Below are 16,292 nucleotides of genomic sequence, written 5' to 3'. Positions count from 1 at the left end.
CCGAGCTCGCCGGCGAGTCGACCGGCAACACGGTCGTGCTCGCCGGGCGAGCTGACTTGTGTCATGGTCGAGCTCACCGGGCGATCCGTTTCGGCTGTTCGTTTTCTCGGCTTTTGAAGTTTTGACCGAGATTCGGTTTTTCTGAGGACTTTCGGACATCGATTCCGTCGTGACCGATTTTGAACCCAACATAGATTAGCCGAAGTCTTCATCGATAGCTTCCACCACTTCTCCGCATAATTCCTTTCACTCATTAAGGATCATCGGCTTCCGGCTTATGAAAGATGTCCCAGATTCACAGTGTGAGTTTCAGAGACATTATGGAAAGGTTTAAGTAGGTGGTATCCAAGGTGTATGTTCCAGACGAGAGAACGGTGGAGGCCTTACTTATTTGAATTTGGAAAATTTTAATAAAATTATGATAGTATTTAAATAGATGTTTATAATATTTCTCTAAAACATATTTATTTTAGTCATAGTTATAAATTTTAAAAGTTTAAAACAATCTTATAAATAAAAAGTGACTTTATAATAGAAAATGCTATTTCTTTTATGTATGGAGAGGAAATATGACAATATCTATTTTATCGAAATACGAGATTAGTTGGGGTGGATTTTTTTGAGTGATTTACACTATAGGGTAGTTTATGAGTTTTATTACATTGTAGTTTTTTTGTGATTAAAAGCTAACTAAGCTCATTCTTGAAACTAAATGGGGTTCCACAATTTTTAATATGACTCTCTCTCTCTCTCTATCTCTCTCTCGAGAAACAATTTTAATGACAGAGAAATTTGAAGAGAAAATCTGGAAAACAATGGCTTTAATGGCAAAAGAGGATGAAGATGAAAAAGCTGAGCGGTCGTCGTGGTCTTCCTAAGGTCGTTTGGTCAGATTCTCGTTGTGTTGTCATGACCTGCACACGATGTTGATATGAACAAAGCCTTTACTGCAAACATTTCCAGCCACAAGTTTTAACATTTCCTCGACGGTGATGAAACTTCTCTTAGCGACGGTCAGAATTTCAACCGAGGCGACTAAGGGTGCGGTGGCATCACGGCATAGACGATTGTTGAACCGGAAGGTAAATGTTTGGCGGATAAGAGCTATGGCGATTTGGATATAATCTGCCAAAACTCAAAAATTACAACTTCTTTTTTTTTTGGGTTTTGGGTGCTAATCGGTTAATCTATACAAAATTTGTAAGTGCTGGAGGTAAATAACATAACATATAATGAAGATTGAATGATAAAAATCAATGGCAGTTCTGAGATATATTTGCAAGAAACTCAGGAAACACTAATAGAAGAAGATGAAATTATTACAAAATTGCCACTCATTAAAAAAAATTGAAGTAAAGCTTAGATGACGCGAACGTTAATCGAACCAGAGACTAAGAAGAAGCCATTTACCATCGCACTTAATTGTACCCTTTCACATAAACACTATATTAATTTTATACATTCCCTTAATTGTATTATGGAACTTAATTGTACATATTCACAAAAAATTATATTACATATATGTGTACACGAGAACTCAGATTTACAACTCAATACCCCCTTATAATACACCCTAAATATAAACCATAAACCCAATAAACTAAATCCTAACCACTTAAACCTAAAGCAAATTATTAACCCTGAAACATGGCCACATATATGTAGATTTAGTGTACATGTAAACATCATACCTGTGGACAACATACGAATTTAATGTACATGTGTACAATCTAGGTTCGTGGACACTAAAACAAAATCATTATACAATTTCTATGTTCCTTTTTTTTATAGAATCTACATGTATACATTTCGAAAACTAATATTATAAGAAAGGAAAGTACAATTAGATGAAGAAGAAGTTGAAACATAAATTAATAATATTAAAATCATAAGGAGCTACATGTATACATATGCATGTTTGTTATGTTTTTGATTATGGTGGTTTAACCTCCTACAGAAGTTGTCTTTTGAGTCAACATCGTTGGAGATAAGACAAGGTTTGAATTTGCTTGATCTCTTCTACTGGAACATGTAAGACCATGATTTGGATAACTCACAACCACCATCCGTACTATCTGAAATACTATCTATTACTTTCTATTAATTTTGTAGCTCAGTCTCTTACTGGATTTAGGTGTACACATGTTTTTATGTACACATGGATAATGTTAAAATTCAGCGTACATGTGAACATACATAAACAATAGAAAAATCTAGTCTTGTGGATTTCAATATGTCCAACGCATGACTATGTACTTATCAACTCTGAATCTCTGTACATAAAATGATTGTTTAAAGAAACCCATATTTTGATAAATAAAAAAACCTCAGTTTTGTGGATCCAAAAACTGGTTTTTGATGAAGATTAGAGAAGAAAGAAAGAGAATTAATATCGAGAAGTGGAAGAACGGGTCGACGTCTTCTACTCAAAGACTCACAAATGTTATACAAAGAATCACATGTACACGGGTTCATTTTTACGTTGCACAAGTAATGATATTCTAATAATTTTGAGTATCTTCTTTGAGTTTATTTAGATCATTTTAGGTGTCATTTTAGGTTTGAGGAAAATGAACGCGACATCTTGGATATCGAGCTTGGTTGAGGCTCCCTTGTGGTTTTGAACCAATAACAGAGTATGGCGACGCAAGAAGACATAAACGCCATGGTTGAAGCTTGAATCAATCACAATGTTGATATCGTTGTATACATCATGATTATACCACCATCAAAAATATAGCTTGGCATATATCAAAAGATAGATTGAATGATAAAGATACTGATTGGAAACATGTTTAGTTGAAAAAAAGTTGTCAAACTAATTATTATTCAAAGGATCAAGCCATGAAGCAATACTAACATTACTTAAATAGACATACAAATCTATAATATAATTTTCAAGTTTTAAGATTTGTACATCCAATAACATCGACGTGTACACATCATAAATTTTACTATCCATATGTACAATGAGTTACAAAAATACACAATGTACACCAATTTTCAAACATCAACATGTACACTTCATTAGTAAAACTACAAATTGACAATTCATTATTATTCAAAGGATCAAGCCATGCAGCAATACTAACTATTCAACAAACATATAATAGTTAGGTAACAACTAAGCCATTTGCAAATAAGACAAATACATAACATCTAAAATCACTGTCATAGGAAATGTGGATCAATCAAGAGTCTCCTTTTTAAAGCAGCTTATCTAACAAACAACATATAAAAATCAAAATTTTAGCCTAAAGACAGAATCTTTGATTGTTCTTATGGAGAGAATGTATGTATAGGGAAAGTCAAAACCTTCTTCTGAAATCAGTGGTGACTATGCGAAGCTCATCTGGAGGAAGGAGAAGACGGCCAAATTTTGAGGTTGATTTGCCATCGGACGCGATGTGGCGGAGCGGATGAGGGATGAATTTCTGGTCGGTGTCCCATGTTAAGGCGTATTGGTGGAGAAACCTTAATTTATTGTTGGTGTCCCATATGAAGATGCCTGGTGGGTAAATTTCTTGATTTTCACAGTCTGGTCCATGGTGGGTAATGTTCCTTCTATGTCATCTTTCCCGTCATCTACGTCTTCACCGTTTACGTCGCCGTCATATACGCCAGTGTCACACCACCATCGGAAATACAACTTGACATATCTTAAAAGACAGATTAAGTAATAGAGAAATGATTAAATACCAGTTTTTCTTAAAAAAATATCCAAAGAAATAGATTTCAATTGATAAAAAATGAAGCAATTGGAAAGAGGAAGACGAAGAAGAAAAAACACAAAACGAAGAAGATGAATGTTTCTTTCGAAAATAGAATGAATCTTGACCATTGAAATTAAAATTACATAAATAAATCTAATGGTTAGGAAATGATATAGATATAAGTCTTGTCAAGATTTAATCTGAGCCATAGAGCGGGAAGGAAGATGTGTGGTCGAGGTTAGTTCGTAATACACTGGTTTTGCGGACTCATTTAGTTGCAAAAAAGAAGCGTAGTTAGCTTGTAGTCACAAAAAACTACATAGAAGCAATAATTGTCCTATAGTGTGATAAAAAGTCATAAACTGTCTCTGAGTATAATTCTTTCATTTTTTTTCCTGTTATAAGGGTTAAAACAATAATGAATAAGAGATGTTCTAAACAAAATTATAGAGGAAAATATAGATATGAGTTGAAAATGCAACAAAATGTGAAATAGTTATTTTTAATGAAAAATAGTTATAGAAAAACATGCACATATAATCATATTTCCACCTAATTTAAAATAAGGGAAATTTTTTCAAATAGTTATTTTTAAGTTTTTGTCACAAAAATAGCTCTCGAAAAAAATATGACCAAAATAGTTTCTTTTTATTTTGAAAAATTTAATATTTATTTTTCTTTTTAAAAATTTGAAATCTCACCCTCAAAACTCCACCCCTTAACTCTAAATCAAATAAACCCTAGGAGCATAAGCGTATATTTACCCTTTAATAAAATTTATTTTTGTCATTTTATTTCTTGAAGTCTATTTTGTGAAAATAAACTAAAAATGGCTATCGTACAATATTTCTCTTAAAATAAAGAGAAAACTAGGGGTGTCAAAATGGGTAAACCAGCCCAAACCAAACCATATCCAAATGGTTCCATTTGACAAATGGATTGGGTCAATCCATAACTCATTTAAGTTGTTGAGTTAATGGTTTTAATGGTTAACCCATTAACAATAATTTTATAGCTTAAATGGTTACTAAGTAAAAATATTATTTTGGGGCTGAAAACAAAAAGAATACTTAGACTTTTGATAAATACAATTATAGGGTTTTGGTGTTAGAAACAATTTTATTATTTTAGCAGGGAAGATAATTTGTGATTTTAGTGAGAAAACTATATATAACATTTTGGCGGAAAACAAGATTTTCTGTTTTACCGGAAATACAATTTTACGGTTTTGGCGAGAAAACATAGTATTACGGTTTTGGCCGGAAAATACAATATTGCGGTTTTGGTGAGAAAACACGATTTTGCGGTTTTGACGGAAAACTTAATTTTACGGTTTTGGTGGAAAAACTCGATTTTACGGTTTTGACAAAAAATTTAATTTTACGGTTTTCACGAGAAAACATGATTTTGTGGTTTTGGGGGAAGCAAATTTTTGCGGTTGTGACGGAAAACACATTTTTTGCCAGGAAAACTCAATTTTACGGTTTTGGTGGGAAACACAATTTTGCCGTTTTGACGGGAAAATCAATTTTGCAGTTTTGGCGGAAAAACTCAACTTTCTGTTTTGGCGGGAAGATTCAATTTTACCGTTTTGGTGGAAAAATCGATTTTGCAGTTTTGGCGGAAAAACTCAATTTTACAGTTTTGGTGGGAAAACTCAATTTTGCGGTTTTTGCGGGATACTCGATTATATTGTTTTGGCGGGAAGCTCAATTTTACGGTTTTGGCGGGAAAACTCGATTTCACGGTTTTGGCAGGAAACTCAATTTCACGGTTTTGGCGGAAAAACACGACTTTGCGGTTTTGGCGGAAAAAATTGATTATACGGTTTTGGTGGAAAAACACAACTTTGTGGTTTGGCGGAAAACTCAATCTTACGGTTTTGGGGGAAAACTCGATTTTACGATTTTGGCGGGAAAATACGACTTTGTGGTTTTGGCGGAAAATAAGATTTTCTGGTTTTGAAGAGAAAACAAGACTTTGCGGTTTTAACAGGAAAACATGATTATATAGTAAAACACAAATCACATGGCCAATAATTTTTTTGACACATGGTATATATTTAAAAATTTTAATTAAAAATAAAAATTCACAAAAAGCTTTGTAACAGAACCGTTATTTATTAAAATAACTGATTTCTATTATTTTTACATATAAATCAAGATAAAATAAAAATTAATAATATCTCTCTCACTACTTCATGATCTCAAAATCTGAAACCGTTAAGACTTTCTCTTTACAAGATTTGACTCACGATGCTATCAATTCTTCTCAGTCTGCAATTGTTCCACTAACTTTTTCTATCTGAGTTTGAAGAAATTTCAATCTCTAACAAGACAGATCGATGATTTCTAATTATTGTATCAACATTCTCATCAGGACTACAATTCGATGTCCAGGTCGACATGTCTCTGGCCAAACAGTGGCAGCAATACTCTTGAAAGAATATCTTGGAAAGTTGGCAGATGAAGTTAAAATTCAGGTTAGTGAAACTAATTAAATACGCTCAAACTCTTCAATACTTAAATCATAATTTATGTCATGTTGATTTTTTTCATGAACCTTTTTTCTTTTCTAACCTACTTATGATTTTTTTATTTCCTTTTTCTCTTTTGGATATTGGTAAAAGCTACATATTTTTATACAGATATCATGATAAAAAAAGGTAAACTACACAAATTAGGCCACTGCCGTTTTTTTAATTGACTAGATTAATTCTCGATATGCTTGAAATTTTTTATTTGTTGTGATGGTGATGATTCCAGAGAGGAAAGTAACAAGCTCACTAATAAACTTGAGAAGCACAACAAGAAGAAGAAAAGGAAAATGTGGTGATAACTAGAAGCAAAAACAAACGGAGCTTAAGAAACTCAAAGTGGTAGAGGAAACAAAAAGGAATCTCATGTCTACTTTCTAGATCAAGGCCTAATCTCAGGTTGGTTTTCCTTATTTTATACATGTTTTATAATTGTATAAAGATAATATTTTTGTTTACTTTAGGAATTAGGAGTGGTATGCACATTTGATTTAATTTTTTCTTATATAGTGTTACCTAATTCTGTAGAGTCCCGTAAATATACAACTTGCAATGACACATGGAGAAGAACTAAAAAACTACAAGAGATAACGTCAATATTCTACAAAAATATTGTTTATATCTAATTGTTTTTACAAGAGCTATGGTTTTCCCGAATTTGATCTCTAATACTAATATTTTGTTGGTTTTGAAAAAATGAAATCAATCTTTTATCTTGATATGTTTGGTTTATATTGAAGTGTTGTAAAATATAAACAATAGATTATTTATTTCTTTAACTTTATTAATAATAACCCTTTTAATAATAACCCCGTTTCTATTAATAAAGTTTCTTTAGAGTTAAAAAGATAAAATAATACTTATTGTAGGATTACATATTTATTAAAATATATTTGCTTACAAATAATAATGCACGTGCATATCACGGGAGAGAATACTAGTAAGAAATGTAATTCATAAACAAACCAACTGAGTTTTCTTATTCATAAACCGAATAGATAGAAAATATGGACGCAAAAATATAGATATGTTCTCTTATTCTAATGGAGATAGAACGCGCATTACACTATCCTACAAATCAGGAACAGGAAGCAGATCACCACTTAATTATTTGCAAATAATATAAGATTAAAATGAGCATAACATAGAGTGCTTTAGAAATGAGTGGATGTTTCTCTCTCACACGTGAAGGGTCTTGCCAAAACCGGTCTCAAACAACTTTAGATAAATTCTGCAACATGAATATCATGTCAGGAATTAGATCGGTTTAGTATAATAAAAAATCAGCATAATATAACTAAATCGTAGATCTGACCTCTATAAATGGGATAATGATCTTTTCTTTTAAACACCCTTCAGAACAGATGTATATGATTTCAGGATTAGAAATCTTCAGAAAGAAAGGGCCTATACATCGAGATTGACAACAGGCACAGAACGGTCGAGAACAGTGGTTGTTAGGAACCACTTCAAATTTGCAGTACCGACGGTATTTTATCATGCGTCGTGGCATGAGAAAAGAGGAATCTCCAAGAACACAGTGGACATGCAATGTGACGCCAGAGTGAGAGCAAGTGTAGAACCAGTCTTTCGGATTTGTTTCACCCTCACAAATATCACACCAGTATTTACCATTTGGATCTTCGCCATAACATAAGGAAAGAGGAGGCTCATCGTCTTTATGCTTCACCACCCTTGGCAAATTAAAGCATCGGAAATCCAACGCAAAGTCACAATCATCACAAGAGAGCATATGTTGTGACATCCCTCCCCTTTGGTGGCATGCACGACACCTCGGAGACGCTTTCTTATCATTATAATATACAGCAGGGTGGTCATGGAAATCATATGATTCCAGTTCTGAAAACATACCGCAACGTACATCTATACTGATTCGATATGCCTTGTACCTGAAACCGCTAAACATTGTTTTACAGGCGTAACACTCAAAAGCTTCGTAGGAATCCATGTCGGGAGCATATAGTTTGAACTGTATGTTGCGAAATGGCATATGGTACAGCAATAACCACTTCTGATTAAACGTCCGCACAAATGACATCGTTTGTAACCTGTCTTGGCGTTGAAAGTTAGAGGATGTTCGGGGTGAGAAGGATGGTTGATTTCAGATGGTGACTCGCCACACTCCTTATGGAACCAACCACCAGGATTAGCATTATTGTAACACCCAGAATCATTGCAACGGTAGCCTCCGTAGATATGACCTCTTACACGACAACCTTCGCAACGAGCATGAAGAAATCGAGTTGAAGGGTACAAAGGATGTTTGTGAATTGGTAGTTCAAGTGTTGATACCTCCATGGTTGGATCGATTTGTTCGAATCAAAGGGGATTTTTTTTACTTTTTTTTTTTTTTTTTTTCTTTTGGCTTTCTATATTTTCATTGGCACTATAATGTCGTCCATATTCGGATAAACTAACACCCGCCACTAAAAAAAACCCAAGACTATCAGATTTAAATAATATCCAAAAAACAAAAACGCTCAACACACAAAACACAAAACACAAAACACTAATGGCTTTGAAAATCTGCTCCTCATCCTCCTCACCTTCACTTTTCTTCCAATCATCAAGGAGATCTTCTTCTTCTTCTCTTAATCCAATTAGATCAAAACCCGCGACAAGATCACCATCTTACTTTCCAGGATTCCGCTGTGTCTCTCCGGCTCGTTTACCGTCATTCAAAGTGAGTGTTGCCGCGGAGAGCCCGACATCGACGACGACAGAGGCGGATGATTGGGGGAAGGTATCCGCGGTGCTATTCGATATGGACGGCGTGCTTTGCAACAGCGAGGATCTCTCGAGACGAGCCGCAGTGGATGTCTTCACAGAGATGGGAGTTGAAGTCACTGTTGATGATTTCGTCCCTTTCATGGGAACAGGTAAAAAAAGAGAGGAAAATAGACTTTTTAAAAATGAATAATTGATTTTGGTTTTGGCTATTCACACACAGGTGAAGCTAAGTTCTTAGGAGGTGTTGCTTCTGTGAAAGGAGTACAAGGGTTTGATCCTGACGCAGCTAAAAAGCGCTTCTTTGAGATTTATCTCGACAAGGTAAAAAAATGATTTAAGAGAATGTGACCCAAAAACTCAAGCTTTTTTGTTTGTTGTGTGATTCTTGTTTTCTTTTTTTTTTTTGTCTTTCTATGGATTATATATATAGTACGCGAAGCCAGAGTCTGGAATTGGATTTCCAGGAGCACTAGAGCTTGTTACTGAGGTGAGGAATCACTTTTGGCAATTTATTTGTTTTAGGCTCTCTGGTGATTAATGATTTGTTGTCAATCTCTTGAATGACAGTGTAAGAACAGAGGTCTCAAAGTCGCTGTTGCCTCTAGCGCCGACCGTGTCAAAGTTGATGCTAACCTTGCAGCCGCTGGTTTGTCTTTGCCCATGTAAAGATCATTACAACTTTTGTGATGTCTTTTGTAATCATTTCCTAATTGCTGTGTGGGAATAGTCACCAATTTATTTGTACCCATCTTTCAGGTTTGATGCAATTGTATCAGCAGACGCATTTGAGAACTTGAAACCAGCTCCAGATATTTTCTTGGCTGCTTCCAAGATCTTGGGTGTGCCCACAAGCGAGGTGATACTCAACTTATTTATATGTAATTCATATCCAAACGAGGCTCTGTTGAAACTTTTACTGCTAAAATACTCTCATTATTGAGCAAAAATTTACTTCTTCTAATTAGATCCTTACAGATCTTCAGAAGTGATTTGTTATGTACATTTTTTTTGCAGTGTATTGTTATTGAAGATGCACTTGCTGGAGTCCAGGCTGCTCAAGCTGCAAACATGAGGTATTTTATGTGTTATTAGCATACAAATAAAGTTGAGTAGCTTCAAGATGTCTCTGTAGAATTTCATGATAAGTGTTCAATGTTAGATGCATCCTTTGATCTGTCATTGTCAAATCCATCTACTAGCTTTCTCCGCTCTGGATTTGGATCATTCTCAAATTCATTTTCTAAAATTTGCAGATGCATAGCTGTGAAAACTACTTTATCTGAAGCAATTCTTAAGGATGCTGGTCCATCAATCATCCGAGACGATATCGGAAACATATCAATCAATGACATTCTCACTGGTGGCTCTGATTCTACCAGTATGTAGCCTCAAAGCAATTCGTTGCAAAACACTCTGTTTCTGGTGTATTTATTTCTCCATTGTTGTACCTTTTCAAAATTTTCTTGAATAAAGGAACCTTCCTTGTAATGAGATTACTTTTGACATATCGAATTAAAAATGTTTAGCACTTTATTTTCTACCGGTAGATATCTCTAGGCTATTAGATTTATCATTCTCTAATTCCATATTTTTTTCTACTTTTTCTTTTTTACATGTTTGAGTACTTACGCAGGAAAACAACATCAAGAGAACACTGCCAGCGACAAAACCAATAACAACGGGTAAGTTTGGGATTTATACTTGTAATATGCAAACAATCTGTTAGAGAAAAAAAAGTCTACGGTTACAGTGTTAATATCGAGGCAATTTTTTTATATATACCTGATGGACTACACATCATTAGAGAATGGAACAAATGATATGGCATGTGGAAATTTTCATATACTAGAGGTTGCAGATGCAATGTTCCAACAGGTTTCAGGGTTCTCGTCGAGATATATTGAGGTATGGGAGTCTTGGAATTGCTCTTTCTTGTGTCTACTTCGCCGCCAACAACTGGAAGGTTAAAAACACTGAAGAAGACTATTTTTTTTTTTGTGTTCAAAGCTTTTATTAATTCTTACGGAGTTGCTTATTTTAAGTATAGGCAATGCAATATGCTTCTCCACAAGCTTTGTGGAACGCATTGGTTGGAACAAAAAGCCCTTCTTTTACACAGAACCAAGGTTTGACCTGTTGTCTATATTTCCACTGACACTTTTTTTCTTTCTATGGTAGCGTATAATGAAAGGCACCTAACTTTTTTTTGTGTGTACCATGTAGGTGAAGGGAGAGTCCAACAGTTCGTGGATTACATTGCCGATCTTGAGAGCAAGTAAGAATAACTATCTGATAAGTGTCCAGTCTAATGTAAATGGTAATCCTAGAGTTCAGTTTCCCAGTTAACCTCTTATTTTGCTGTGTAGGCAAACAGCTACAACTGTTCCAGAATTCCCATCTAAACTCGATTGGCTAAACACTGCCCCTCTCCAGTTTCGCCGGGTAAGTTCTCATCTAAAGTTATATAAATTGTTAATGAACAAAGGGAGCATCACATGCTTCTTGTGAGCAGGATCTGAAAGGGAAAGTGGTGGTACTTGATTTTTGGACTTACTGCTGCATAAACTGTATGCATGTATTACCAGATCTTGAGTTTCTTGAAAAGAAGTATGCAGACAAGCCAGTGAGTCTTTTTTACTATAATCTGATCTCCAAAAAACAAAGAAAAATCAAATTTCACCAGGGGATTACCAAAGCTTCAACCTATGTTTTTTTTCTTTTCTGCTCTTCTGTAGTTTACTGTTGTGGGTGTACACTCGGCTAAGTTCGACAACGAGAAGGACTCAGAAGCCATACGAAGTGCAGTTCTACGCTATGATATCAGTCACCCGGTACTTTTCATACTCAAAAGTTTGAATATTTCTTTGTTTGTTTGTTAACGGACTATTCTGTGATTGGATCACATTTATTTATTGGAAAGATGTTAGCTGGTCATAATTCTCGCAGTTTATGGTGCAACCAGTGTAGATAGTCCTTCGGTGTTCTCTCTTTGGCCTAAGCTGATGCTTAATTTATCTCATTTTAACAACAGGTTGTGAACGATGGAGACATGTACATGTGGAGAGAGCTGGGCATCAACTCGTGGCCGACATTTGCTGTTGTCTCACCAAATGGTAAAGTCATTGCACAGATTGCCGGAGAAAGTCACCGCAAAGTAACATTCTTTTTATCTCTTTATATGAATCAAATGTGCTTTGCGCCAAAATACTCATTTGTCTCCTCAATGATGCTCTACTCTTAAGGACCTTGATGACTTGGTGGCAGCAGCTTTAATATACTATGGTGGGAAGAATGTTTTAGATAGTACTCCGCTTCCTACACGTTTGGAGAAAGATAATGATCCGCGCTTGGCCGCGTCTCCATTGAAATTCCCAGGGAAGCTGGCCATTGATACTCTTAACAACAGGCTGTTTATCTCAGACAGTAACCATAACCGCATTGTATGTCCTTGACACTCTTTATCTAAACCCTTGTTATATATATATATCATCCTGTTTGTCTAATATCAGCACTCTGTGGTCATTTTTAGATCGTAACTGATCTTGACGGAAATTTCATCGTCCAAATCGGTAGTACCGGAGAAGAAGGTTTCCGTGATGGTTCCTTTGAAGATGCTGCATTCAATCGTCCTCAGGGACTTGCTTATAATGCAAAGAAGAATATTCTTTATGTTGCTGACACCGAGAATCATGCTTTGAGGTATAACACAAACAAGAATCTCAAGTTTTGAGTGTAGAGATCTTAATTTGGAGTTTCAATGATTGTTCATCTTAGGGAGATTGATTTTGTCAACGAGAGAGTAGAGACTCTGGCTGGTAATGGAACTAAAGGATCAGATTACCAAGGTGGAAGAAAAGGAACCTCACAGGCAAGAAACTTGATTCCGCGTATGTTTTTAATTATTCTGAGAGATCAAAGAGTAAGCAAAAAGTGCGTGTGTTTTTTTTTTTTTATTTTTAATATTCCAGCTTCTGAATTCTCCCTGGGATATATGCTATGAGCCAGTGAAAGAGAAGGTCTACGTTGCAATGGCGGGTCAGCACCAGATTTGGGAATACAATGTGCTTGATGGTGTTACTAAAGTTTTCAGTGGAAATGGCTATGAAAGAAACCTTAACGGTTCTACGTATGTATATACATTTAGCCGTTTGAATTACTTGACCCCTTGTTTGCTTCCTTTTAATGGTATTATTTTCCGTTGTTGCAGCCCTCAAACGACATCGTTTGCCCAGCCTTCAGGAATCTCATTAGGCCCTGGTAATGACAATAAACTTTTCACTTTAAACTGTTTCAAAGCCAACAAGGAATGAAAATTATTGCATACTGCAACTGTCAGATTTGAAGGAAGCATATATTGCGGATAGCGAGAGCAGTTCTATTCGTGCCCTTGATCTTCAAACTGGAGGATCAAGATTGCTCGCTGGTGGTGATCCTTATTTCTCTGAGAATCTTTTCAAGGTAACTACTTGATTCATTTTCTCCTAATATCTTTGGTTTTAATGTATTGTAGAAAAGTTTTATCATCCATTTTTAACTGTTACTGTTTCTACAACTTAAATGTTACATTAGAGTCTCTAACATGCACTAAGACTTGAACAGTTTGGAGATAATGACGGTGTGGGAGCAGAAGTGCTCCTGCAACATCCACTTGGTGTGTTATGCGCAAAGGATGGTCAAATATATCTAGCTGATAGTTACAACCACAAGGTAATCTAATTTGGCATGTCTAAGGACTGTTCATGATCTTAACTCAATGTTCAAAACACTCATGTGTAGATTAAGAAGCTGGACCCTGTGACCAAACGTGTTGTTACTATCGCTGGGACAGGAAAAGCTGGTTTCAAAGATGGGAAGGTTATGGTTGCTCAGGTCTGATCTAGGTTTTACTACAGTATTGTACATTGATCAAACAGAAAGACTGTTTCATTATTTTCACACGTTTGTTTCCATTGCATGTTTCAGCTTTCAGAGCCTGCAGGACTGGCTCTAACTGAAAACGGTTTACTTTCTAGTCCCTTTTAACAGTTTTTACAATCAAGTGCTAATGCTGTTCGCCTTGCCTATACTGTTTTTTTTCAGGGAGGCTTTTCGTTGCGGATACAAACAATAGTCTTATACGATACATAGATTTGAACAACAAAGAAGACGTAGAGATTCGTACACTGGAGTTAAAAGGCGTTCAACCGCCAATGCCGAAGGCGAAATCATTGAAACGTTTGAGGAAACGTGCCTCGGCTGATACAAAGATTGTCACAGTGGATGCTGTTACATCTCGGGAAGGAGATTTGAATCTTAAAATCTCATTACCAGATGGCTACCATTTCTCTAAGGTTCGCAATCTCTTCTTCCTTATATCCTATTTACATATACAATGCTTCGAAAAGACACTGCTTGGTTGTGCATAGGAAGCGCGGAGTAAGTTTGTGGTTGATGTGGAGCCTGAAGATGCAGTAACGGTCGATCCACTGGAAGGACTTCTTGGCCCTGAAGGTTCTACGGTGCTTCATTATAGACAATCTTCAACTTCTGCTTCTATTGGGAAAATCAGTTGCAAGGTTTATATTTCAATATCATTGGTTTATCTAAAATTAGTTTGTTTTATAATGGTATGTGTCTTTTTGCAGTATAAAACAAGCGGTTTTCATTATTTTTAATGAAAAGTTTTGCAAACATATTTAATGAAAATGGTAGTTGCAGGTGTTCTATTGCAAAGAAGACGAGGTTTGCTTGTACCAGTCTGTTCAGTTTGAGGTACCTTTCAAGATGGAATCAGAATCATCTTCTTCTCAGGTGATCGCATTCACCGTTAAATCTAGAGCATCAGATACCGGCGGATTACAGCTTCAAGCTACTAGCTAAATCACTTTAATGATCAGGATCATGATATGATAAAAGTTAAATAATTATTTTGGGTTTATTTTTGACCAATGCTGAAATACCGAACTTGTTCAAAGTAAAGAATAGATTTTCCAAACATTGTGTTAAATTCCTAAACAATGCTGTTTTTTTTTTCTGAAAGAATGAACAATTTGTATTTAATCTCAAATCCGTTAAAGATCAACAATCTTGAAAACTATCAAAACACACAATCATGTTTCAAAAGTTATTGTCCTAATCCTAATATCATGATGCCTCTGAAAAAATAATAAAAGTATCTGCAAAACTGAAAAAGATCAGAACATAGAAATGTCAAAACAGGAAAAAGGGGTGAAATGATAGATAATACAAAATAAACGAAAAAACCGCTGGAAACTCAAGAGTGAAATCTTGTGAACAACATTAGTGATCGTCTCCCAAGGTTTTCTCTATCACAATCGTCTATGCACACATGGAGTTCGTGTGCTTTAAAACAGCGGTTCAGATTAAGGTGGCCACATGATGAAATTGGTTGTTGTTAATTAGCTTTGTGAGTAGCCTTATTGAGCGTATAGACTTTCACATTAGATGGATTGAAAACAGGAGCCAAAGTTTTCTCTTGACATAATGATGATTATGTATAATGTATTGAGAAAGCCAAAAGAAAAAGAAAGTTTGTTGGATCAGAAATGCTTATGGCATGTTGGTGATTAACTTGAGAACAAAATCCAATATGGTGAAACCCCAAGGGTTCGACTTTCGGGGTCACTGGAAAATTAAAATTTCGGCATCGAAGAGACAAGGGACCAACACGTAGGCTGAAAACGTAGGCTACTAATACGTGGCTATTCAGGACCCACTTCTGTGGATGCCAGGATACCCATAATAGATACGTCAAAGTGATTTTCATCTAAGAAGTGTTATTATTATTGCTGAGAGTGGGGAAACTTAAGATACGATCTCTAAGCGTTTGGACATAGCCTATCCTGAAATTTTAGGAAGTCTATTCGAAAATTTCTTCAATTTTACAAAACAATTGATATTTTTATGAACTAAACGAAATCCTTATTTTAAATAATATTCCCTCCGTTTCTTAAAGTTACATATTCTAGAGAAAAAGTTTGTTTCAAAAAGATCTATTTTTACATTTCCTATGCATATTTTATTAACTAATTGCAAACTTCAAAAAGCTTAATTGCTCTAGTTGAATTTTTATTGGCTCAAAATTATGAAAAAAAGATAAACACAAAAAAATATGTAAATTTAATGTGTTTTATTAAAATGTGTGAAAAATCTAGAATATGTAACTTTAAGGAACAGGGAGAGTATAAAATAAGATCTAAAACAATTGTATGATGAAATTTGTTTTTGTTAACTTTGAGTTGACTCCAGCCATATTGAGTGAAATCATAGAGACTTTCGCATTTGATGGATTG

The 16,292-nt window shown here is 35.2% G+C and overlaps 1 protein-coding gene across 1 annotated transcript; it reads left to right on the top strand.

Annotated features, from left to right (window-relative positions):
• Nucleotides 1-8,723: 8,723 nt before the first annotated feature.
• Nucleotides 8,724-15,010, top strand: LOC106318447 (NHL repeat-containing protein 2). The gene is made up of 27 exons (XM_013756419.1): nucleotides 8,724-9,149; nucleotides 9,221-9,321; nucleotides 9,431-9,487; nucleotides 9,568-9,662; nucleotides 9,757-9,856; nucleotides 10,015-10,073; nucleotides 10,254-10,378; nucleotides 10,634-10,682; nucleotides 10,876-10,963; nucleotides 11,048-11,126; nucleotides 11,224-11,275; nucleotides 11,367-11,442; nucleotides 11,513-11,623; nucleotides 11,736-11,831; nucleotides 12,032-12,154; nucleotides 12,243-12,440; nucleotides 12,530-12,699; nucleotides 12,775-12,868; nucleotides 12,969-13,126; nucleotides 13,208-13,257; nucleotides 13,337-13,458; nucleotides 13,600-13,707; nucleotides 13,777-13,869; nucleotides 13,963-13,999; nucleotides 14,080-14,330; nucleotides 14,406-14,555; nucleotides 14,698-15,010. The coding sequence occupies exons 1-27, from the start codon at nucleotides 8,783-8,785 to the stop codon at nucleotides 14,857-14,859; spliced, it is 3,171 nt and encodes a 1,056-aa protein (XP_013611873.1). The 5' UTR covers nucleotides 8,724-8,782; the 3' UTR covers nucleotides 14,860-15,010.
• Nucleotides 15,011-16,292: the final 1,282 nt, after the last annotated feature.

The sequence above is a fragment of the Brassica oleracea genome, chromosome C9 (genome assembly GCF_000695525.1).
Source record: "Brassica oleracea var. oleracea cultivar TO1000 chromosome C9, BOL, whole genome shotgun sequence".
Lineage (NCBI taxonomy): Eukaryota > Viridiplantae > Streptophyta > Magnoliopsida > Brassicales > Brassicaceae > Brassica > Brassica oleracea.
Note: the sequence above shows the minus strand (reverse complement) of the source record. Positions and strands in the feature narration are given on the sequence as shown.

Bases quoted from the DNA above. Each gene is read 5' to 3' on its own strand.
- LOC106318447 (XM_013756419.1), top strand. From the start codon at position 8,783: ATGGCTTTGAAAATCTGCTCCTCATCCTCCTCACCTTCACTTTTCTTC. The intron at 10,074-10,253 runs GTATTTTATGTG...TAAAATTTGCAG, and splicing joins GCTCAAGCTGCAAACATGAG to ATGCATAGCTGTGAAAACTA. The intron at 10,683-10,875 runs GTAAGTTTGGGA...ATGTTCCAACAG, and splicing joins GACAAAACCAATAACAACGG to GTTTCAGGGTTCTCGTCGAG.